The sequence below is a fragment of the Acanthochromis polyacanthus genome, chromosome 2 (assembly GCF_021347895.1).
Source record: "Acanthochromis polyacanthus isolate Apoly-LR-REF ecotype Palm Island chromosome 2, KAUST_Apoly_ChrSc, whole genome shotgun sequence".
In the NCBI taxonomy this organism is placed as follows: domain Eukaryota; kingdom Metazoa; phylum Chordata; class Actinopteri; family Pomacentridae; genus Acanthochromis; species Acanthochromis polyacanthus.
In genome coordinates, this window is record NC_067114.1 from 17,525,620 (window position 1) to 17,550,413 (window position 24,794).

Below are 24,794 nucleotides of genomic sequence, written 5' to 3' on the forward strand. Positions count from 1 at the left end.
GATAAGGTTGAGGTGCTGGCTGTGGAAGTGGTCAGGCCAGGCCACTGATCCCGTGGTGATAGGAGCAAGGACAGGGTCCCTGTCCCTCCCTCTATCGCTCCCCCTCACGCTCCCTCCTTTTTTTTAACACCAAACAACAACTGAAGGTCACCTTAAACAAAGCAACAACATTTAAGTTAATCTGCAGAGCCTCAAAGTTTACACATCACTTTTGGAGAACAGCGTATAAACTTGCAAATGTAACACAGTGATGTATTTTTTGAGGATCCACCTTAAGACTTTTCTTTCCTTGATGAAAATGTCTAAATATTTGTTCAGTATTTGTAACTTAAGAAAAATCTTTGCATGTAGGAGTCTTAGAATTTCATGATGTGGCTATTAATGAATAGTGAAAATAACGTTCCTGTGATGAGCTGTAGAATTGTATTAATGTAACTTTCAAATCTAATGCCTTCGGGTTTTCCTTGACTTGTTAAAGAAAATCGTGTTTTCAGAAATAATAGAAGTTTGCTTCAAAATCATATTCTGACATTTTTGATTTGAGTTTTTCAGTGAGATCACTTTTGTATTTACTTGTCAAAACAGTAACTGTTGTGTTGAATATGTTTCACATGTATTCCATGTCCTCAGTAGTAAATAGCAATAGTGTGACAAGCATGACGGAGTCTTAAGGGAATGTAAAGGGGCATATGAGGTCAGGTGGTGAGAGGCACGAAAATTTGTTGCTAAAAGCGACTTTTCTTTGTCTTTGCAAATTTGATATATCAGTAGACATCAGAAACTCATCACTCCAGGGAAGGAGCCACAATGTCAAGAAGATGTACAAAGAATAAAATGACAGAGAGCTGTTTAAAGTTTAGCTGACTTGTTCAAGAGATTTAGTCCCAAACATCTGTGTGAAGTTGTGCATCATTTGGATTCATTAAGTCAAAGTTGAAGAAGACTGCATGTTTTAGACATCTACATTTGAAGAGCTACAAGATAAACTTAAAGATAATGATGGTGGTCTTTTATGTTTGTATATTTTTCATAAACAAATTACCAGAAAGGACTAAGACCAGCATTGAATTTAACCAGCTATAGGCACCGTCTGTCTAACCATAGCTTTAATTTGTTTTTCTTTATTGTTGCATTGTGTTGTATTGAAAATTATTCTTAAATCATTCTGTATTTTACTTAATGTTTCAAAAATAATTTTCGTCTTTCTTTCCATTTAATCATCTTATTTAATGTTTTGCTCACTCTTCATGGTTCCTCTCCCATCTGTATCTCCCTCGGGTGATTCTTGTTTTTACATTCTTTTCTTTATTCTGTCTCTAGTCTCTGTCTCTTTCTCTGCACCTGTTTTGGTATTTTTGATAATGAAGTAGAGATGAATAACAGTGGTCTCTGGTTTAAGGTGATGGAGAACTGTAACTAAAAGTGCAGTGATCATTTTCTGTGTCCTTCTCTGTCTCTCCTTGTGTTGGTGGCAATTCCAGGGTCTGTCCAGAGAGCCAGGAGAAGTGTGGGAGCAGCAGGTGCAATGTCCTGACCTGATGTTGTCTCTGCAGACCTCTTACACATACCTGGAAGAGGCCCAGAATCAGCTACAGCAACAAGAGACTGTAAGAGTCCGCACAGAAACACATACTGTATGCACACACAACGACACACCCACACATAAAATCATGCTACAAAAGTCTTATCATATACACTGACCAGCCACAATATTAAAACCATCTGTCTAATATTGTGTAGTGTCCCCTTTTGACAACTATGGCTCAGGTGGTAAAGTTGGTTGTCCACTAATTGCAAGGTTGCCTGTACGATCTTTGCTCCTTCCGCACGCCAAGGTATCCTTGGGCAAGACAGTGAATCCGAAGTTGCTCTCAATGGCATGCGAGTACCTTGCACGTTAGCTCCGCCCCATTACTGTGTGAGTGTGTGTGTGTAAATGAGAAACATTTTAATGTGCTTTGAATGCCAACAAAGCAGAAACCACACCATTTATCATTTACCTTTAGCCACCAAAACAGCTTTGACAAAAACATGGGACATCTTGGTGTGTCCTGTGATGTCTGTCTCTTGCATGTTTGCAGCACATACTTTGGGTTGAGTGATGGGACATCTGTGGATAAGGCTTGGATCCACGCCTTGGGCTCTTTATCGTAATCCTTGAGACATTTGTGAGGAGTCTGTATGGTGTGGCAGGGTGCACTGTCCTGCTGGGAGAGGTTGCTGCCATCAGGGAATGATTGCCTGGGAGGGGCATCTTTAATCTGTGACCATTTTCAGGTGGTGGGTGGTACGTGTCAGAGTAACATCCACATGAATGCCAGGACCTAAGTGTTTCAAAGCAGAACACTACATCGTAACAGATAGATTAATGTTTTTCACTTCACCTATTGTTCTTTTAATGTTGTGGGTCATTAATATACAGTCAGAAATAAACATAAATGCAAAGTGTTTCATAAAATGTTTTCGCTTTCATGTGCACCATGGTATCTATCCATACAACAAGACATGCAGGAAAAGAGACATTTAATGTACATTATTTGCAAGCAACGCAGTCACAAATAAGGTATTGCAAAATAACAGAGAAAATGTACATATATTTATTATGACTTCTTCATACTCATAGGTGTCTGCCAGAAGATTACGCTAAGAACACTTCAAACTGGATTTATTTTAAACAGTGTTGCAGTCACTTCCTACTTTAGTTCAAAGCTTGTTTAAGTTTTAATTAGGAATCGTGTGTGTGTGTGTGTGTGTGTGTGTGTGTGTGTGTGTCTGTGTGTGTATATGTATGTGTGTGTCTTTGCTAAAACACTTGGCTATAAACTCATCACCGCTCACAGGCTAATCTACTCAGCTATATGTGTGTGAGTGTGAAGTGCTGCTATTAACCCTGTGTTTGATCTGTATAACACAATAATTTCCCTGACTACAGTATTAAAGACCACCCAGTTTTTTTTCGCCACACCAGTGTTCTTCAGTCTTTTGTTCCAGTGCAGTCAAATGACTGAGCAGACTATTGTCTATTGCCAGAGATCTGTTTTGTTTTCTTTTTTTCTCTTTTTTCCCCTGGTTTTTAACCTTGCCAGGGTATTTGCTTTTTTGATTGTTACATTTTCTCTCTTATGGATTCATGGCCAATCAATTACTGTTTTAAATTTCCAGAAAAGTACTGTGTTAATATGCAACCTGGGTAACATTTAACTCTTTGTTGTTTCTTGCTGTTTGACAACCAGAGGAACAGAAAGTATGCTTCACCGTGGGAGCCACAGCAGCAGTTCTTTTGCCCAGTGAGCCTACACCAGCACGAGCTGCAGAAGAAAAAACTAATAAAAGAATAAATGCCAGTTTGAAATATGGCATAAACGTGCAGGTAAAAAAATATTCAAGAACTTTACTGGCATTCACAAGTATGTTACCTTGTGTAATGATTCTACGTCAGGACATCAAGATAGACCACAAACCACTGTGCAGGGGTGCAGAGCTGATGAATGTCACATATTGAAATACAGTTAAAAAGAGCAAACTCTTTGCTTTAAAGGGAGAGAACTTGCCTTAAGTATGTGCTATAGGTTTAAAGTAATCCGACAATTCTGTAAGGATAACTGTTTTTAACGGTTTACCTCAAAGTCAGTCAGTGTCAGGTATTAAACTCAGGTCTGGAGCTTGGCCTTGAAGCCACCTCAGACACCTTCCAGCTTCCAGCTCATGCAAAGCAATGGGGTTTAGTGCTTGCCTGGGTTCGATCTGAAAGGTATAATTCACCTCTCAACGAAAAGATGAAAAACAGAGAAGCAGCGCAGCCTAAACCTTTCAACTTGTGTTGCACAAATTTGTCAAAAGTGACAGCAATTTAATAAATCGGCGCTCCCCATCACACGCATATGTACACCCACCCACACGCATACACACAATTCCCAGCTATGCCCTCCATTGCCCCCTTTCCACGTATACGTAAATGAGGTGTATGCATGGGTGTGTGTGTGTGCGTATGAGTATGTTAGTGAGAGAATGTGTGTGCATGGGCCCTGCGGTCTGGTCCAGGCATTAGGTAATTGACTGTGTCTTTGCTCAAGGCCTTTCATGGATCACCGTCCTTTATTAGCTCACTTCCCAGCACACACACTCACATGCACGCACACACACACACACACACACACACACACACACACACACACACACACACAAAGTTCCCAGCAGCTCCACCCCAACCCCTTACTCCCCTCCACCAGCACCCAGACCCAATTGCCCGGAAACGAGGAGTGAAACAAGAGAGAGAGAGAGAGAGGAGCAAGGGAAGAAGGAGAGAGCAGCGACAGGGGAATGAACTAACACGGCCCCAGGAAGGGGAGATAAATAAGTATGGGGAGTGAGTGGGCGGGTGAATGGGGTCTCCTCCAGCTGACAACAGAGACTGGGGGGACAAAATCAGTGTGCTTGGAACATTTTACAAAAATTGCATCATTCACTGTTTGTAAATTCCGTATTGGTGGCAAGGTTGGAAAGACCTGCGTGTGCTGTTAATTAAGATCTTCAGTGGCACCACCAAAATTAATGCAATCAGGGATAATGTAGTTTACGATTCAGATTAGAAGTCACTTTGCAGTCCCACCCTACATACAGACACTTGCATGGCATTGGAAGTCCACAGAGCCCCTGAAGGGACACATTGGGACATTTTCTATGAACTGCTTTTGCGTTTCCTTTGAATACATTTTGAGTTCACTTACATCAAATTTTGTGTTCACTTGCAATTTTGTACATTCTCTTATATCAACACAGGGATGTTGAGCTTCATGATAGTATTTTAGATTATGTCATTATGTGCATTATGTAGCTGACTACCACTGGTTGTAACCACAGCATGAGTGCACCTTCAGCTGTGGCTACTCAGCAGCAAATCTTTTTCATTGTAGCTGCTTAGATCTTGCTAGTTAACAGCACAGCTCTCTACACTGGATTGACATAACTGTGCTTCATGTACTGAAACTACTGTATTCCAGAAATCCTTTAGTGTATTGGTAGAACATCTGATGCACTGCTGATTCTGATGCCTCATGTCTGATTCATTCATGACTAGCATTCCAGAAATTCAACATAATATGCAGCTGAAGTCTACACAGTAACTATATCCACAGCCACTTCAAGAAGCACAGTCTGGCAGAGCAGCTCTATACTGTCACAGTCTGACCTTTAGAAAGGAACCAGAATCAATAAATGTGTCATTTAAATTGTCTTTTTTTTCTTCTTTTTATGCTATGTTAACAACATTTCTTCCCAATATGGCCTTTATTTAGCCTGGAGTGGACCAACAAGGTAATGATTCCTACTTATCAGGGAGAATGCAAAAAATACACAAGGGAATGTAAAACACAATGTGAGTTATTACAAAACTATTGCAAGGGAACAGAAAAGAATTTCAAAAAAAAAAAATACATGACCCTTTTGCTGCTCTCATGCAATTGAGAGCATCATCCGTCTCCAAGCTCTATTGGTGACAAAACAAATGAGATATAATCATTTGATAGTATGATGGGGTTATTCATACTGTAGAATGATTTCATTTTTGTTTACCAATTTTGATACACAGATTTATGTCTTAACATCCTACTCCCCATACTTGTGTCGTGCAGATGCTTGTTGGTGGTGCACAAAACACAAAAGCAATATTTAAGACCGCTTCTGAAAATTTTCCTCTACTTGTGGTCAAAAAGTGCAACATAATGTAAGAGGGCTATGCTCGCTAAGTTAGTAAGTAAATAAATGTGAATGTGTGTCTATCTCATTTCGTTTTTCATTTCATTTATTAATTTCAGGCTCACAACCATTTTTTGGTTTGGAGCACAAACATTTACATAACAAAACAAAACCAAACATGGCAAAGTATATTACTTTAACAGAGGTAGGACATTTTTCAAAAAGGCGCCGAGCCTACAGATAATATTTGTATTTTCGTTCTGCATTAGATATATAAATTTAAACATAGAAGGATGCCTTAAATAGAAATTAGGTAGGTATTGTGTCCTGTAACGCACAACATCAGGGCTCACACATTCAAACAGTAAATGAAATTCGTTTCCAAATTTTCTTTCATCGCAAAGGTTACACAAACGAAGTTTTTTTTATCTATTCCTTTCTGTCTCTGTGTTTTTCACCTTTCTTGACATTCAACCTCTTTCACACTTGGCAAATGTACTGTTGGACACCCAAAAAAGTGCAGTGCCCTGTTTGAAGTCATTTGGATAATCAGTCCTCATATTTAGGCTATAAGTTGTTTTCTGTTAAATTTTCACAACAGTATCTTCTGCGGGCCTTTGGCTGACTGGCCAGAGCTTAAGTTGCCCCTGTTGTGAGGCAACATCATCACAGTCAAGATTTTAGATTGTGGTCATAGGTTGAAGACACCAGAGTTAAACCAGTGTGCGAATGGGTGAATGTGACGTATCATGTAAAGCGCTTTGGGTACCTTGCAGGTATAGTAAAGCGCTATATAAATACAGGCCATTTTCCATTTACCAAACCACTGATACTGGATGATGAAGAAGAACCCAAATACAAACTGTTAGACCTACCTTCCTACTTCCCTCCCTGTGTAAGTTGACACACATATTGCTATTTCCTATCATCTGAGGTCTTCCTAATGGAACGCTTGCTAAACTTCTCTTTTTACTATGACACTGCTGTGGAGCATTGTTGAAGAAGACTATTAAGACAGAGGTCCCTGTCCTCAGCCCAGGCCTGTCATACTGCTGTCACTCACGGCTCATCAGACCTTTGATTTTCCCCCTTTCGTCTTTCTGTGTCTCTCTACCTCTGTTTACTCTCTCTCTCCTCTCACTCTGTGGTAATTAGTGCATTAGTCCTATCATTGGCATCACCCCCAGCTACAGCAGCAGGCAGCAGAGCTTCTTGTCACAGCTCACAGTGCCAGTGGAGTGGACAGCTCAACCCTGGTACTCATCATCTTCATACCGTGCCTAGCGAGCCTCCCCCCAGCCACATTATCTAGCTATGTTATCCAGCCATGTTCCTAATTATTTTCAAACCCTAGCCATAGCCCTCTCACCCACTCTCTGCCACATTACCTTGCCCTGCTTATAATCATCATACTAAGCCTTGCTTCAGCTTCTCTACACAGCCTGAAGCCTTATCATTAACATAGCCCAGTTTTTTTTTTCCTATTTCCAGACCACAGCTCTTTGGCTTGGCCATCACAGCTCTTGGCAGAATGTACACATCATCCCCAGTCCAAACCAAGCCCTAGAAATAGCCCATGACTCCTGGACCCTTATTTACCTTAGCCATCTGGGTCACAGTAAGAAAGTCTGTCCGTGTGAGTGTGGCCAAGCCTGTCAGGACACACATGCATTCACACATAATTACATAGATGCCAGTCCCCACCTCCCCAGGAGTCCAGTGCCCTGTCTCAGGCCAAGAGTTGCTGTGTAAAGGCTGACCCTTTTCTGACCTATATGTGCCTTTACCCTCATTGCACGGCTTCATATGCCCAATATCCTCTTCAAATAAGTTATTTATTTTCTTCTGTTTCATCAAAATCTCTTGAAGCTCTACTTGAGTACCAGCCAGTATATCAGAACTGTCTCTGATAGCTGTTAGACAGATTTTACACAGTGGTGCTCCAGACCAGGATCGTTTCCTTCTGTATTTGTTTAGTATTATTCACTTTTATTTATTTGGCATTCAGATGACTTGGCAAAAAAGGAACATTTATGTATGGAGACAAACTGAGTGTTTACGTGAAAGCAAGCATGTGAAAGACAAACATGTCCTCATTTGATATTGGTATAATGTAATAGTTGTACGTCTGTGTAATTCTATAACTCAGTAGTAATGTTTGTGAAAATTCCATTGCAGAACGGACAACAGTCACATTTAAAAATGAAACTGATAATTATTAAGACATACTGAAGGATGTTGAGCACATGTTGAGAAGAGACCATCAAACAGAGCTGCATGCGTACAAACAAAAGACAACTTTGTACCAAGCATTGGCACCAGTACTATGAGCACTCTTGGGCTCCATCCTATTGTTTGCACTTGCTGTCATTTTCTCTAGTATTATTTTCTTGTAAATCTCATCAATTGGCTGAAAGGATGATACAAAAAGGGAAGTTTTATGAGTGTCTTGGAAAGTTTAAAACTGCTTAGACTATAATATTTGTTTTAAGATAAAATGCTCTAAAGGATTTTAAAATTTTGCACCAGCTAAATTCACCAGCAATGACTAATTTCAAATGCAGATACGGGAAAACCCTCCCTGTTTATGCTAATTTTGTGGTTGTGTTATTAGCCATGTCACCAGTGGTTCTGCCTGTAACCATAGAGGATTGCTAATTAGGAGGCTACGTGCTAATCAAGTTCACTACAGTGAGTGGTCACGTCTGTGTCTGTCTATGCTCCAAGCCCTTCCTTCCCTTTGCATTAGACTGACGTCTGTCACAACTTTCCAAAGCTAGCATCTGATCAGAACCAACACACACTGATACACACTAGAATGCAGATTTGCAAAAACATCCCTCCTCTCCAGAACACATACACATATACAGTCACATGCATACACATAAATACATGCATGCAAGCAAGCCAAAAACTGCCGACAACCTTCCCATATATACACTTTAATGTTGCTCGAGTATTGTCCTTGTTACCGCCTCTTGCCATGGTGCACCTTCAAACATTACGCCATTGGGTCTTTTCAGCTACACTGGTTTAGCTTTATTATTGTATTGTGGTTGCAAAGCTGCAGGCAACATGGAAAGAAAAAGTGTCTGCATACATACATACACAGAGTACTCACTCCTAGCACCCTCAGTGGTAATGTATCACCATGATGCATACAACCGATGTATAAAGGATCTATTTATTGAGAACAATATTCATTAGCAATTATTACCTAAACTGAAAGAGGTCACAAGTAGAGGCCATGGAATCAGGGGTCAGAGGCAGCAAACTCATGTGTTCACATTTTATGTCTGTATGCATATATATTCCCTATGTATCGTGTCAGCTCATCTGTCCAGTTGTATTGCATTAGTGCCCATGTTACTGTGGTGAGAAATAAGAAACGCTAATTCTCAATATCCATTTTACAGCATGTGTAAAACTCTGCAGCCCCTTCATTTGCACAGTCGTAAAACATTCCCCTTGCCACACTCCTTCCTACTTGGGACCTCAGATTTATCAATTAACCCAACACTTCACTTCCATTACAGTGGCATTTTGCACTGTGAAGCCTGCATACAGGGTAACAATGAGGGCCAAGTGCGTGCAGCAGGGTATTAAATGGACAGCCTCAATTCAATAATTAGCAGTCATATTTTGGTGTGACTTAAGAGAGTGAGTGAAATTAGACTTTTATTTATGTTCAGAGCTGTTTAACCTGACTTGACCAGGTTAACTCAGGTCAAGTAAGGCCATTTTTTAAACTTAATTGGATGAATTTGTGTCAAACCTCTTTTTAAACTAATAAATAAAATGGTTAGCAATTTATCACTGAATGTATTCATAACATACCGAAACTTGTAGTTGTAGTAGCAGACTTAGATTTTCTTCTTTAGTTCAGAATGCAGTACTTAGGCTTTTAGATCAAGGCCTCTTCACACCAAGTCTGAAACATTCTATAAATTGGTGCAGCAGAAAAAGCTGTATTACTTAAACCTGTCAAAAGGCTATTTTTAAGTAATGGTCATGTAATTTAGTGTTTACGCTAATTGGCATTAATTGGCATTAATTAACAAAATGCAGCTAAGTGGCACTGACAAGTAAAATCTCTCACCCTGAGAAATTTTACAATCCTTTAAATTATAGCATGAGGTCAGTTAGACAAGAGGATTACCATTCATCAGGAAAGTAGCTAGTTTAAATGTACTATATATGATACAATTAGCTGGATTAAATGTACTATATACGCTACAATTATTGTGATATCTATCTCTACAAAAAGTTGTTTTTGTTTATCTTTGGATGCTTTAATACACCCAACAAGACAGCATGCACATGAGTAGAATGCAGTGACAGTATTAGCATGAAAATACAAGATACCCACGGTATAAATTGCTATGTCATCATAGTTATTTTGAGGTGAAATCAAGATGGGAGACTGTTTTTAGTTCTATGTAGATGTTTTCCTCTCCACGTGTACATGGATGTAAGAGAAAGCAGGCAGACAAGCTGGATTGGGATGTCTGTTCTTTAATGGACTGCCTGTCCCTGTGCGGATATGCTCCACTGAACCATACTGTATGTAGTGTGGTATAATCACTGTCTATCTCTTTCTCCTTCCATCACTCCTTCTTTGCCTCACTGTATTGTTTATTTGCACACTTGTTCTCTTTTTCTCACTCTTCTTCATCTGCAGTACCTACCAGCAACTTTTTTTCCCACACCCCCACCTGCTTTCTTGCAAAATATGCGTGTGCTCTATCAAATACTGCACTATAGCACTGTACACATGCACAAACATGCCCACAAACACATGACATGAACATGACAGCCCTCCCTTACAGCAGTGTGTTGGTGATAGAAGTCAACCCTGGCTATGAAATGCAAATTCATTGTGATGAAGCTAGAGTGTAGACAGACACAGAAGCTACAACAGACGGCATACATTTTGTAAACTTAAATGAGTGTTTCACAGTCAAAAAAGTCATACAATACATTTTGTCATAGCAGGATGTATTGTTTTATCTATCTATCAATTTACCTATGTGTCCGTCCGTCCTTTATCTATGCTATTATCTGTGTCTTATTACAGGCCTATATGTTCACTAGCCAGCGTTGGAGTCTGTGTTGGGGGCTGGGGTGGCGGTGGAACCAGGAAAGGGAAGCAATCACAAACACTTAAACCTGCAAATGGCCTTGATGTCCTGTGCAAAGCAGCCTGTGTTGACTGATGAGCCTGTTAACCCTGGCTGAAACAACTCCAGCACAGGGGATTAGACAGCAATGTTGGTCCCGGCTGTTCGTGGCCCATTTTGCATGGGAATTGTGCATATTTAATCTAAGGTGGGCCGAGGTGCAAAGACAAGCCTCCCTCTTCTCCGTTTCTCATTATAGATGTGTAATAGCACCCCGAGGCTGGGGGCCTTAATTCACCAGCCCCAGCCCCAGCCCCAGTCTTAATCTTACCTTCAGTCTCAGCCCCCGCCTTCCCCCAGTGCCCACTCTCAACCCAAATCAAAGTCCTAGTTGTAGCCTTCTTCCCAGGCTTTGTCTCTCTTAGTCCTTCCCCGTTGTATGCCTTAGGGCACCAGTATACTTGTTGGACGGTCACAGCATCTGTATCCCCCTTCTGATGGTGCAATTGACAGTTGAAAATGGACCCGAGTTTGTTCTCTCTAATGTGTACCAGCTTGTGCATGTGAATTCCCTTGGGAAATGACAAAAATACAGCTCCTTGTGCCATAGTGTGTGACCATTTAAAACACCTAACAACAAATAACTTTGTTTCAAAAATACCCCAACCTTTAGCTTAAGCTCTGATTTCTCCCAAGTCCTTGGCCTTTTTACCCCTCTAAATCACAACCTGGGGAATCTCTGCTATCTTGCTCCCCTAAGTGTTCTCGTCAAGTGACTTCAAAATGGAAGTTCAAAACAGCACTGTGTTAATACATAACAAAGAGCTGTGTTGGTCATGTGGAGACAGTGAAATATGGCACAAGAAGTTCAGTTTGACTAGTAGATCAGTGAGCTTGAAGGTGTGTCTGATACCAAATGACTACACATAGTTTTTTTTAATTAATGCTTGCATACGATTTACGACTCTGGAAAGTTGTCATGGCAACCGATATTTTGTGCTTCACTGTGAGGAATGTGAAGTAATCATCAGAAATATGGCATTGAAGGATAATGGTCTGAATGCATAGAGACAGCTGTTTTTGACTTGTGTTTGAACCATAGTTCACTGGAAAGGAAGTTATTTTCACAGATTTATTTTTATGGTTAAATATTCCTGCATGAGACAGTTTTATGATTACTTATAACTTTTCTGAAATCGTATTGTTTTGGTCGCTGTGTTTTTGGATGGAATGGATTCTGCTTTTTGTTTAAATGCTTTCTGACTTTGCTTCTTCATGTGGCAGTAGTTGTGAATTCTGCATTTGTTCCCTGATTAATGCGATTGAGTGTCAATGACAGGAGCTTTCTGCAGCATCTATCTATCTAATTCCGTCTATCACTTCATCTCTCCCTCTTCTCGCCCTCTTCTAATCCAGCCGACACTTCTCTCTGCAGGACAGAACAATTAATGCATTTTCTCATTTAGTCACTGTCTCTTACCCTTTTCTTTTTTCCCTCCTTTTCTTTGTAATCCTCTTGAGATGATATTGCTTTTCTTATGCATCTCCAATGCATCCTGATAGTACTTTAGGAGAAAAAATATGTGTAGAGTGAGTGTGTGGGTGTGCATATGTGTGTATGTCAGACAGACCGCATGCTGTGTGTGTAATTTCTTGTTTGTACATGGTTCCAAACATCTTAGGCCACTGCAGAGCAGGGGAGAGATATAGAGAGGGACAGAGAGGTTGAATAAGACAAAAAAAAAGATTGAGAGAAAAGGAAAGAGAGATGGGAGAATGGAAAAACAGGATGATAACAAAACCGGCTCAGATTTCACAGACGCATATTTCATCAATCATGTGAATAAGTCGTGGTGATTATGCATGGCGGTGGCAGGCCGAGGGGGGGCTGATTACCATACACCATAAAGGCGGCTTTCTTATCTCACACACACTGATTAGTTTCTGTCTCCAGATAGCCTCTCACTCTTCACTCTTTCTTACACACACACAGACACTGTGGCAGACACGTATACTGTATGCATGCACATCCAAACACAAGCTTACACACATATATATATATATATATATATATGCATAGTTAATGTCCCTAGAATAGAATCCCAGATAAATGGAATTTACCTGGTGGGATTAGGCCAACACCAAGAGCCAGATGAGAAAAGTTCATAAAGCCTGTCTTTGCTAACTGTTCTTTCTTAATCAGGAGCTAGAATCATCTTCTGAAGAACTGTGATATAGGAAATGCAATGAACATCTTCCCCAAAGTATTGCATTTTACAGGTAGATTGGAGTTGTGATATGTGGTACTATATGGCCGTAAAATAAGTTTTAAAATGGCCTCTCTTTTTTTTTTTTTAACTTTTGCAGGCATTTATGTAAAAATATTCTAAAGGCATTCTATCTTTTTTTTCTCCATTACTGTGCTGTTTTTGTGTGACACCCAGGCTGCAGCAAATGTGCTATATCAAGTATTAAACCTATGCTATGAAAACATGATTTTCTTTTATTTGAAGCTGTTTCTCACAAGGAAAATCATGCTCTGACAACAATTTTCCCACCTTTGTGTAACAGCATCCTTAGCTCAAAAGTGTCTTGTTGTTTTGTTGTGTTCCTGTTTTGATGCTGTAGGTCAGTTTTCAAAGACCTTTATATCATGCAGAACAAGTGAGAGAAGCTGAGACAGGCAGAGGATGAGGAGGTGAGACTGGAGCAGAATTAGCTACGTATGAAAGGTCTCGCTTTGTGTCTCAACGAGAGAATTAGAAATGACTCTTTTCTCTTGCGCTCTTCTCCCCCCCCCCTCACTCTGATATATAATGTAAACTCATTTGGTAACTAGGCTGGAGCTGTGTTGCGCTGTCTGAGTGCCTGCATGTGAGAAGTGCGGCTGGGACGCATTAGGGCCTCCTGACAGGGGCCTGGGTGAAATAAGTGAAATTAATGGAGCTCCTTTCATGTCGGACAAGGCCGCGGCACCCCTTTCACGCCGCATACAGTCACAGAAAAGTCAATACTTTTTTATTACTCCTCGCTTGCCCTACATTCCCCGCTACAAGTGCTCTGCCCGCTAATTGGTTTCAGTTTGCAGAGAAAGAGAGAGAGAACCGGGAGAGAAAGAGTGGGAGAGGACACCATCCCAAAGAACACTGAAGCAAATAAATCAATCTCATATTTTTCTCCCTGCTGTCTTTTTTCATAGAGTAACATCATGGCAGAGAGAGGGAGACATGAGCGAGAGAAATAGAGGAGAGGGAGAGGGTAAATGCTTGGTTAGAGCACGCCTGGTCCCCAGGGAGCATAATGATATCTGGGAGCCTGTTAATGGAGACGAGTGGTTAAAGTGGTCTGGGGCCCTGGCCAGGTCACCCCTGGGGGTTTCTAACCAGCAACTCTACCTCAGCTGACTGCTTTCGCTCTGTGCTCAGAGATACAATGGAGCATCCCACCAAAATACAATTTCAGGCAAATGCTTTGATAGATTTGCAGGAAATTTGATTCAGCTAGATATGTGTGTTTTCAATTTTTTCAAGTGCACCAAGGCCTCTGTAGTGATTATTCACATGGTGTGTTTCTTAAGCCTTGCAGCACGGTCATCCTGTATGTAAAATGACCACAAATGTGCCACTCTGTGTTGTTTTCTTGGATTCTAGCATGTGGCGCTGAAAAATCAATACATTTTTAAAGAAAATGTTGTACAGCTGAAATTTAACATGAAAAGAATTTAGAATTTTAGTCCATAAAAATTGCCATATCAAGTCAGTTTTAATTTATATAGTTCTATATCACAAATCACAAATTTTCCTTAACAGACTTTACAATCTGTACAGCTTACAACATGCTTTCCTTCTGTCGAACACTTTACTCAGATAAGAAGAAGTCCCCCCAAAAAACCTAACCTAAATGGTCTAAAATGCATGCTTGCAGTAATTGTGTAGGCATGCATGTGTGCGTACCGACGTATCGATGCGTCCTGCCTGCCACTATACCGTTCACTGTTGTGCTAAGCAGAAGTGGCAGTGGGGTTAGCCTCTTTCAGAAACAGCACAGCCACAAATTGATGTGACACTTTGAACCTTACCCCACCACAAATACACACACACACACACACACACACACACACACACACACACACACACACACACACACACACACACACACACACACACACACACACACACTAATCAGCCTCCAGTTAAAGGGAGGTTCCACCAGTCTCGTTTTCTTTCTGGACCCCAGCTTTTACAGCTCCAGAGTGTGGGACTGGGGTAGGTTTGGGGGGTTGCAGCATGTGTGTGAGTGTGTATGTATATGAAGGAACTGTCACACAAGGCTGGCATCACCATCCAGTTTGCCATCTATTCCTCAGTTTGACAAGTCCCTGTTCCCTGCCCTGTGGCCAACACACACATGCACACGCTGTCTCTGTCTCACTTGTCTGTCACACACGCATGTGTTCACACCAATCACAAACTCACTTGTATTGTTTCAATGCATAGATTGAGTAAATCTATAGGCATGTACACACTTACACACCTGTCCAGATGCGCAGACAACCACATGCTGCAAATCATACAGTGAATGTGTTTGACAAAACAGGCATCGTGCTCTGAAAAGGGTGACAGTAACACATCACATCACATTACATCACATTACATCACTGTTACTGAAAAATAGAGCTTTCCTTTAAAATTTAAACTGGAACTTGCTTCATTTTTTTTTGTGTGCCAGGGCTTCTATTTGTGTAGCGTCGCTGCGGTGATGATCGTCATGTTTATGCGTGTGTGTGTGTGAGATCTTCTCGGCAGTTGTTGGCGTCAGATCGCGGAGGGGTTCTGTTTGTTACAAGGACAGGCTTGTCCCCGCCTCCAGGCGTTGGCATTATGATGATTGTCATAGCGATGGAGTGTGAGTGACAGGCGGGATCACATGTGGTAGCCGGGGAGCAGGAAGCCCGAACCGCCCCAGTCCCTGACATTAGTTTGTCCTTCATCAAAACTTTACACTCGTTTGTAACTACTCACTCCCTTGGTTGCAAAATCTTTCTTGTTTGCATCTTTTTTTTAACCATCTGTCTCTCTCATGTTCGGGTCTCTTTTCCTCTCTTTATTTCTGTTTCTCCAGCTCTTTCTTTCTCATTTACATTTCATGTAACACTGTTATCATGACTATCTTTCTCTTATCCTCTTCTTTATCTCTCACATTTACCTCTCAGTCATTCTGTTGCTGTCTTCTTCTGGTGCCAGATTTGAGAGAAATATTTATTAGGAGGGTGCTAAGGTAATAGTAAATGAGGGGTTAAGAGGTCAAATTGAACAGGTTGCATGATTTCATTCCTATACACACACAAACACATGCATTCCCTGACCATCTAGGCCAACCTGAAAACCACCTATGGAACAGCAAGGCGTGTGTGTGTGTGTGTGTGTGTGTGACAGAGTTTTTAAAAGATGTGTGTGTACATGCAAGCTGGTACCTTTGTGTGTGTGCGTTTCGGTGAGAGAACTAGAGCTTTTGTGCATCGCAGCAGAAAAGGAGGTCAGGGTTTGCACGGAGACTCGGGCATTCATCATTAGCCTGCTGCCGCTGCTGGTAATGTTGCCCGTTACAGCCGTGATTAAAAGCCCCGCTTAGTTCCAGCAGCCGGTGCAGACGCACAAACACATACACACGTGTGGTACCAGCTACTGCTCTGGTAAGCTGTAGTTTTACAGAAAACTCTCTTTTATACTGTCACCCAGTTCAGCATGCCTTCATGTGAGTGTGTGTGTTTATTGTTTGGAGACTGTGCTGAACATGGTCTCTAACTGCGAGGAGGCTTCAGGGCCTGATGAGAAACCTGTCACAGTCACTCATGAAAAGAGCAATTCACCGCTCCACATTCGCTCTCTCTCCTCCTCACACACACACACACACACACACACACACACACACACACACACACACACACACAGATGCACACAGCAGTTGCTCACAATCTTGATGAGTGTAGGATATTTGTGAATCATAATGGATGGATGTACACCTTCACCCTCATTTATTTACGCCAGAAAATGGTCATGGCAGCTTTACTCTCTAAATCCTCAGCACTGTTTGTAGGATGTTATTTTTAATTTTATTTTGTTCAGAGATATTTGAAGAAAGTCATGTCCAGTGGCAATTAATTTGAATTTGAACACAGATATTTTAACTTCTCACTGATGTAAAACACTTACTACCCCCTTTTCTCTGTTTTTCTTTTTTTCCCCCCACTTTCTCTCTATTCCCCCTGCTCTTGTCCTCTCTGCTTTGCCTCCCCTACAGCCGTTCAAGACTGTGTTTGCCACCTTCAACATCTTTGATAAGTTTGCTCGTCTGTACTCCAAGGCAGGTATCACTGTGTGACACACCTCCTCCATCCCTGAGATGATTAAGAGAAGCACAAATAAAGATACATTGTTCATTGCATTTGCCTAATATGTGCACTTCACTCTTTAGGAGCTTTCTTTCTGTCAGTCTTATAATAACTTCTCGCCTCATGTAACCTTTACTTTTTTTTCTTCAAAGAAAACACAATTCTGCCAATTCTGTTTTTGTGCCAAATATTTCACTCACATTGTCCTGAATGTGTATGAACTCCAGTCACTTAGTGGGAATGTGTGACACAAGAAGGTCTAATCTAGTGACCCGTTCTAAGAGACAGCATGTGTGCCTGCCGGCAGCTATAGTGCCGAAGGTGGAAAACTTCAACAACTCTGCACATATGACAGTGCTTCACAAAGCATGGAATAGAATCAGACTGAATTCCTGACTGTTTGTTGTGTCCAATTTGTATTGTGATATTTGGTTTGTAATCCAGTCTTTTATGAGGAAGTTTAGAATATTTATGATACTATACAAAATGGCAGAATTTTTGTGGTATGTATTAAGGTACTAATAGCATTTGGCAGGACACTGCCACAGAATCACAAGGTGTAAGTAATACCAACTTCACGACTGGTAAATGTGCTTCACTACATATGTTTAGATTAGTTGTTGGCGTTTATAGTAGACACTTTATTCAGAGCAGTAAAATGATATCCCCAGCACCCACAGTGACATCTTAAAATTTCCAATTTCATGTGGTAGTTCAAGTCCCGGTGTATTCCGTTTGATATCATAGACAAGTAAGAAAACCATAAAATATTCTCATCTCATTAAGAGGAATCTGAATTTTTGCAATTTTTGGTTTAAGACCATTCTGTGATTACAGTATCGTAATTTCTACTGATTAATTCTCTGTTTATCAACTAATTGTTTCAGCTCTAGAGTATATCTTGAAGAAATCTCTCACAAATCATCTTTCCTTAGTATTTTTCAAAGACTCTTGTAGCTCATTATAATGAGGGTTTGAATTATTTAGACAAGCACTGAACTTTTTGTGGCAGTGAAGACTTCATGACACTCCGTCCCATGCCCCGAGGCAGAACTTCCTTACCTGGTTTTCTGTTTTGATGGTGATATGTAAAGCGAGTTCAGAGCTTTCACTTTCTGTCTTTGGCACAGACATGACACAGAAGTTTCATCGTGAAATCCAGGTGCTAAATCTCCAACACAAACTTCCCGTTGTTCCCTATTGCTCCATCTCCACTGTTCCTCCCACCTGTTTTTCCTTTCTTTCCTTTCCGTCTCTCTCCTCCTTCATGTTGCTGGCATTCCCCCGGGCCTGTGCTATAAGGCGTGGAAGAGGAGCAGAGACAGAACATTTAGTAATGGCTTCTTAATGGGCTTGTCGACAGCCACATTAGAGCGCACAGGCAGCGGGTGAGGCTGGGCAACGATATGCCAAGCCAGATGCCATGCCAGCTGTGGCACTCCGCTCTCTCACTCACACTCTCATTTGTAATCACATTTCTCATACGGATGGACACCATGTGCGTAAAAGAGGGGAACGCAGACAGGCACGTGTCCTACCAGTTCCAGTCATCATATTCTTTTCATCTGCTCTGGTGTGTGCGTGATATATCAGAACTCTGTAAGTCAAGATTTTATTTTTTGAGATCAGAAACTACTACACTAAAAAAAGGTATGTGAGGGCAAAAAAACTGGAAATCTGATGATCATATTATTTTACAAAACAATTCTTTCTAAACTCCCTCAAATCAACAAAGGTACTGATTGGGAAGTATACACATTCTAATAAAGTAGTGATAAGCTAATAGTGGCCTGACCTTAATATATTGGCTTGATCAATGAATTGGTTAGGCTCTAGTATGTTCCATTGCTGTGTGAGGGCTGATTCCTAACATTTTGTGCTCACTTTGGTTTCACTTTCCATCTGTAATGATCTTCCAAGGGTTGATTCTCAAATTTAATATATTTATTCATTGTCTTTTGTCCGAAGAGGAAGTGGATGAACCACATCTTCAGGCTTATCACCTAAACTATGTGAGGAGGCTGCGTGGATAGAAGTTTAACAAGTACGTGAAAAAGAGAAGACTGCATAAAGAAAGAAGGAAGAAGTAAGGGGAAAGGGATGGCAGAGAGAGGGAGGAGTGATTAAATGAATAGATGGATGATTGAGTCAATTAATGAATGTTAATGTGCTACAGTGCAACCAGGGACTGGAATGTCATTGCCAAAGGTCTTATAGGTCTCCAGTAGGGGGAGCCATGTGTCAGTGACTCCAGTCTGTGTCAAAGACCTTTATCAGTGCAATAGTGTGTGAGCGTGTGTGTGTGTGTGTGTGTGCATGCTGCTAAAGATTGAATAGTCAGAAGGTGGTTCTTTGTTTCCTCATCTGATCTGATCTCGTTGCTACCAAACCAAATTTTCCTATGTCAGCGATGATCAAGTGTGATGAGGATGCAGAGAGAGAAAGGTTTGTGTCTTTGTGTGTATCTTTGTGCCTCTGTGCATGTGTGTGTGTTTATGTATTGGCAGCTGATAGTATTTTAGGAGCTGAAGCCTATATACAGACCAGCGACCCTCTACACTCTATCGACAGCTGCCAATTGTCACTCCAGTGACTGACAGTTCTGTATTGATGGATGCGATCTGCTGACAGAGAGAGGGAGGACAAAACAAAAGAAAGCAAAGCACCATCGGTAGAGAGGGGCAGAGGAGACAGTTGAAAGAAGGTGAGAAAAAAGGCTGATTGGGTATGCTGGTACTGGGACTTACGAAACTTCCCCAAGGTCATGGCAAGGTGTAGAAAGAAAGTTTCCAACCTTGATCTGGATTAGTTCATCTTTAGCTCTATCACAAGAAAACATTTCCTTTAGCATTCCAACAGTGAAACGTTGAATTCTCATGTTACTTAACATGTCTTTTTTTTTCTACAATAAGACAATTTACTCAAAACAGCCATCACACATGACCACAAATGGAAACAATCACAGATTATATTGGAAATACGAGTTATCTTTAGCATCTTCACAAAGAACAGTTGTGTCAAACTCCAAGCTGGTTTGCAATTTGTTGCTTTATTAAGATTCATTATACAGAGCACTGGTAACGGCGTTAGAAACCACCACCAGCCTGCTATAGACAGAGTGAGGTTGCCAATTCAGTGAGAAGTTCGTACCACTATAACAGGGCCCAGACACAGTTTAAACTAAATTGAACACACGGGTTGTCTGAGTGATGGGATGGCCAGTTGTCGAGTTTGACCGTGGACTGAAGATAGTAAGGAGGGGTACATTAACCCTCTGAACCTCAAATAGTTTCTAAACATTTTATTTACTCCTGTCACATTTGCACTTACTTAAGGTCTTCGACTACAAGGCATGACTACAAGCACAGAGAATTCAAAAATGTCTTCTGTGCAGTATGCAACGAGAAAATGAAAACTGAATTACATCAATTACGTATTCTACAAAAATTAAATAAAATGAAATTGGCATGTGCAGCACTTTCCAAGTGGCCGCATGTGTTTCCAATACTCAACATACTCGATGTTTGCTTCTTACATTTTTAATTAGTTTCCTCATTTTCTTATCTGCTCTTTGTGAGCACAGCTTGCAGTTCATCCTAATTCAGCATCCCTGAATTTGTGTCATGACTGCTGGTTGCGGCTAAATCACTAATGGCTTCTTGGTTGCACTAAGGAGCTTTATTTTGTTTGCTTTCTTTTTGTCTGGAGCCAATGGCTTTTTAATGAAATTTTAAAATGATACATATAGAATAAAGCATTTTTGTTGAAACATGATGATTTTAAGCTTATTTTCCGTTACATTCTGCGACAGAGCAACACGACAGAAAAATAGTTTAGAAAGTTGAAAAACTGATGATTCTTTCTGTTTTTACTGATAAATGATGTGACAAAAATGATTTTTTTTTTTAAATAGTATGCAAGGCACCAGTGAGTTTTGGTTTCAGAGAGTGAACTGTCCTATAGGCAGCACCACAGCCTTGAACTGCAACAGAGTGCAAATGTAATATAAGTAAAGTTTGTGCGTAAAAAGAATATTGTGTTGCAGGTGCATAGAATTTTTGTGAGCCACAAAACCAGGCATGGGGCACTCAACAGGTGTGTTTGCTTATCAAACAGTCCTATTTTATGTCAGGGTGGCTGGCTGACTGTCTCTTTACTGACTGGCTTCTTGATGAGGAGGAAACCGCTGATAATGTCTTTTTGTATTTCTCATTGTTTTAGTAGCTTTGGATTAAGCTGCGATCTTTCTGTCTTCTGGTTGACCTTCGCAGCCCCTCTCCAGCACATACACACACGAACAACACACCACAACCAAAATAGCTTGTACATGTACACATACAGTACACACTCTTGTGTCTATAGGTCTGTGTGTCTGTGTGTGTTGACTCACCTCAGGAAACTTGTGGCTAATTCCATTAGTGGGAGGAGAGAGTATGTAAATGAGGGGAGACAGCTGGTGGTGAAGGGAGGTTGATGGAGTGAGCCTGGGGGGGCACAGACACACACCGCACACAAAATCACACAGACACACACACTACTACAGTTCTCACACATGTGCAGACGATGTTTTCACAACATTGTGAGAACTTATTTTAAATGTATGCATTCAACCAGATTGTAAGTTTTCAAGGCCGCACAGTCACAGTGAGGCAGTCATCATGTTCAACTTTTCACCTTCATGCAAAATAGTTCAGCAGATTTTTTCATAGAGTATTGTATATGATGTTTATTAGGCAGCATTGAGGAGATGGAAGCAGCAGGAGGGATGATGTCTATATGCTGCACTTTGTCCAACTTTTTATGTGCACTCATGCTTTATACTTCCACCCACACAGTCTGTGTACTGACTGTTTCTGATAAACATTAAGTTTGTAGAATATCATAAACAGCAAATAGATTTTGTAGGAAACACACGGTGGCCTAAATTAGATTTTAATGAATGCTTCAGATGTTCATTATCAATTCACAACTCCTAAAAAATGTCTAATTTTTGATGTTTAGGCACTGATAATATGAGTTATTGTTTGGGGCAGATTGCGATCTTGGTTAAATATGAACAAGTGAAAAATGACATGAAACTTGACATCATTTAATAGTAACAATCGTGAAACTTGAGACACTTTTTTTAAGAACCTCAACCAGAATGAACAACAAAAGATAATGCTTTCTTCATCTGGAGAAAGCATTGAACATATTTGAAAATATACCTTGCAAAATACAATCTAGGCTTCAGGGTTGCAATGTATGTCATGATCATACCACACACAAATAAAAACAGTGTGTATCAGCTACACTTACTTATAAAGCATGTGCATATATGTTGAAAATTCACCATAAGTGCTCAACATGTGTGTATATGTACATGTCTATGTGTTGGGGTTGGGGGGGGGGCGCTTTAGAAAGAGGGTCCAGATGGTTGGAGAGATAGATTGAGGGATAGATGAAGACAAAGAACGAGGGAACAAAGGCAGACATAGTCACTGTTTATCATTCAGGAGCCTCTCTCGATGGTCACTGCTCTGCCAACACACACACACAGACACACAGGTAGGTGTTGGTCATAATCCTATTGTGTAGCAGTGACCACACAGCGGGACTTTCATCACATGTCACCTCATGCTCTCACACACACTCTCCCATACACACAAACAGCATAATCCTGTCAGTAACTGTGATGGAATTTTAGAGGGGATTTAATTCTTTATAATTCTAACAGCACGCTGGGAATCATGGGAGCAAAAAGTAAGTTCCTGTATATGTGTGTATGAATACACACACTTTTTTTGCAATTCTTTTTTACATTTTGCTTGATCCTCTTTTCCTTGTTTTTCCTGCTTTTGCAGCATATATGTTTGGACTCTCCACAAAAGCCTCAATAACAGGTGACAACCTATATATTCACTGTGTTTGAGAATTTCTTCCTTGTGGCCATTTTGTGTAATATTATGACCAAATTAAAGTCAAATCTGCCTTTGTGCGGCTGAAATTGCCTGCAGATGGGAGCTATGAGGGTAAAAGGCTACCAAATGGTGCTGAATGTTCATGGATGCATACATTAAACTGTCCTAGAGCACGAGAGCAACATGTTAAAACTGTAATTGGGTGGTTTTGCTCTTTAAAGTGAGGTATTGTTGGCTGAATGTGTTTGATTGACGGGAAATGAGAGAGGAGGCTGGGCAGTCTGTCATATTGCTAATGTGATAGGTAATGCCCAGAGGACACACACACACACACACACAACGCAGTGACTCCTTTCTATCTTTACCTCTATACACTCCTACACACACCTCTCCGTCTATTCCATCTCTCTCCGTCTTCATCTCCTTCCCACGCACACATGAGCAGTTTGTCAGCTTTTCTTTTCCACACACACACTCCACTCTGACTTAATCACTCACACACACCTATAGACACACACGCTCTGAGTGTTTGGCTGCGTGGCGTTTTCACTGCAGGTTAATAATGAGAAGAGAGGTGTGTGACCCTGTCAGAAGTGTGAGAAACTGACCCAAAGAAATCAGACAGGGGCCGAGACCCCCCAACCCTGAGGGCATTAGAGAGTGTGTGTGTAATAGAGTAGTGGGGGGGGAAAGTGTGTGTGTCCATCTCCGTCTTCTCATGGACGACATATGTGGGGTCATTTACATACTATTACCTTTCTGCTGGATGTGAGGCATCACACACACATATATGGAGCGCTGGATTGGCCTGGTGTGATATCCCTGTCAGATGTCAGGATGCAGATGGGATGGGATGGAGGGGGGTAGGTCACGTCTGTTTCCCTGTCTCACACACACACATGGACACACACCTGTCTTGCCCCCCTAAGGTGCCCAGTTACTAAGAGAGTTGTCAGTACGTCTGTGGGAAGCCTCAACTGTTTGACATCTGCCAGCAACCCCCAAAACATGCATACACATGCATATATCCCCCCACCACCTCATCTCAGAACAACAGAGCGTCTCCCAGTGATCAACATTTAGACATCGTCATCACTTACTGCTCCCAGCTGCCAACACACACACACACACACACACACACGCTTATCAGAGGAACAAGTGTGACAGAGATCGGTGATTGGAAATGCTGAACCTGAGAAAAGTTGGAAAAGGTGCGGAAAAAAAGGGCAGTATAGCTGTGTGTCCCAGTGTGTGTGTGTTAAGGTTTTTGTTTTCTCAGCTCTCCATACTTACACACAGAATGATAGAGAGACAAGCCTCCATTTGTCCCACTTTCATATGAGATAATGAAGCTGTCATTCTCAGACAACTTCATTGGATTGGTACAGGAGCACAGACTGCTGCTCAGGGACACACACACACATCTACCTAAGTGCACAACGCTGCGAGCGATCCTCCCCTGGCCCCCGTTAAGCATATGTCAAATATAACCATGTATAGAAAGTGAGATTGTGTGACATATGTACAGCTGGTTGAATGGCAGACACAAAGCATAGAGCAACACACACACACACATTTGTGCACTCAGCTCATATCTTTAACATGCAAACAGACAGACAGCCCTGATAGCAAATAAAATGAAATCAACCTTGAATAGGAAAATCCTCTGTGAATACTTGTCTCCTCTTT

The 24,794-nt window shown here is 41.1% G+C and overlaps 1 protein-coding gene and 1 long non-coding RNA gene across 7 annotated transcripts in view; both read left to right on the forward strand.

Moving 5' to 3' along the window:
* LOC127531177 (uncharacterized) overlaps nucleotides 1–24,794 on the forward strand; it is a 387,768-nt gene that overhangs the window by 286,866 nt on the left and 76,108 nt on the right. The gene's annotated exons all lie outside the window — the stretch shown is intronic.
* spata17 (spermatogenesis associated 17) overlaps nucleotides 1–24,794 on the forward strand; it is a 78,007-nt gene that overhangs the window by 23,236 nt on the left and 29,977 nt on the right. For 3 of the 6 annotated variants that reach the window (XM_051939902.1, XM_051939919.1, XM_051939914.1), the window contains exons 8-9: nucleotides 1,482–1,607; nucleotides 17,115–17,177. In XM_051939902.1, the coding sequence (XP_051795862.1) occupies nucleotides 1,482–1,607; nucleotides 17,115–17,177 (189 nt within the window). Of the gene's footprint in view, nucleotides 1–1,481; nucleotides 1,608–3,233; nucleotides 3,371–17,114; nucleotides 17,257–24,794 lie in introns of those variants that run through there. The other 3 variants (XM_051939923.1, XM_051939927.1, XM_051939908.1) reach the window with 3 other exon arrangements.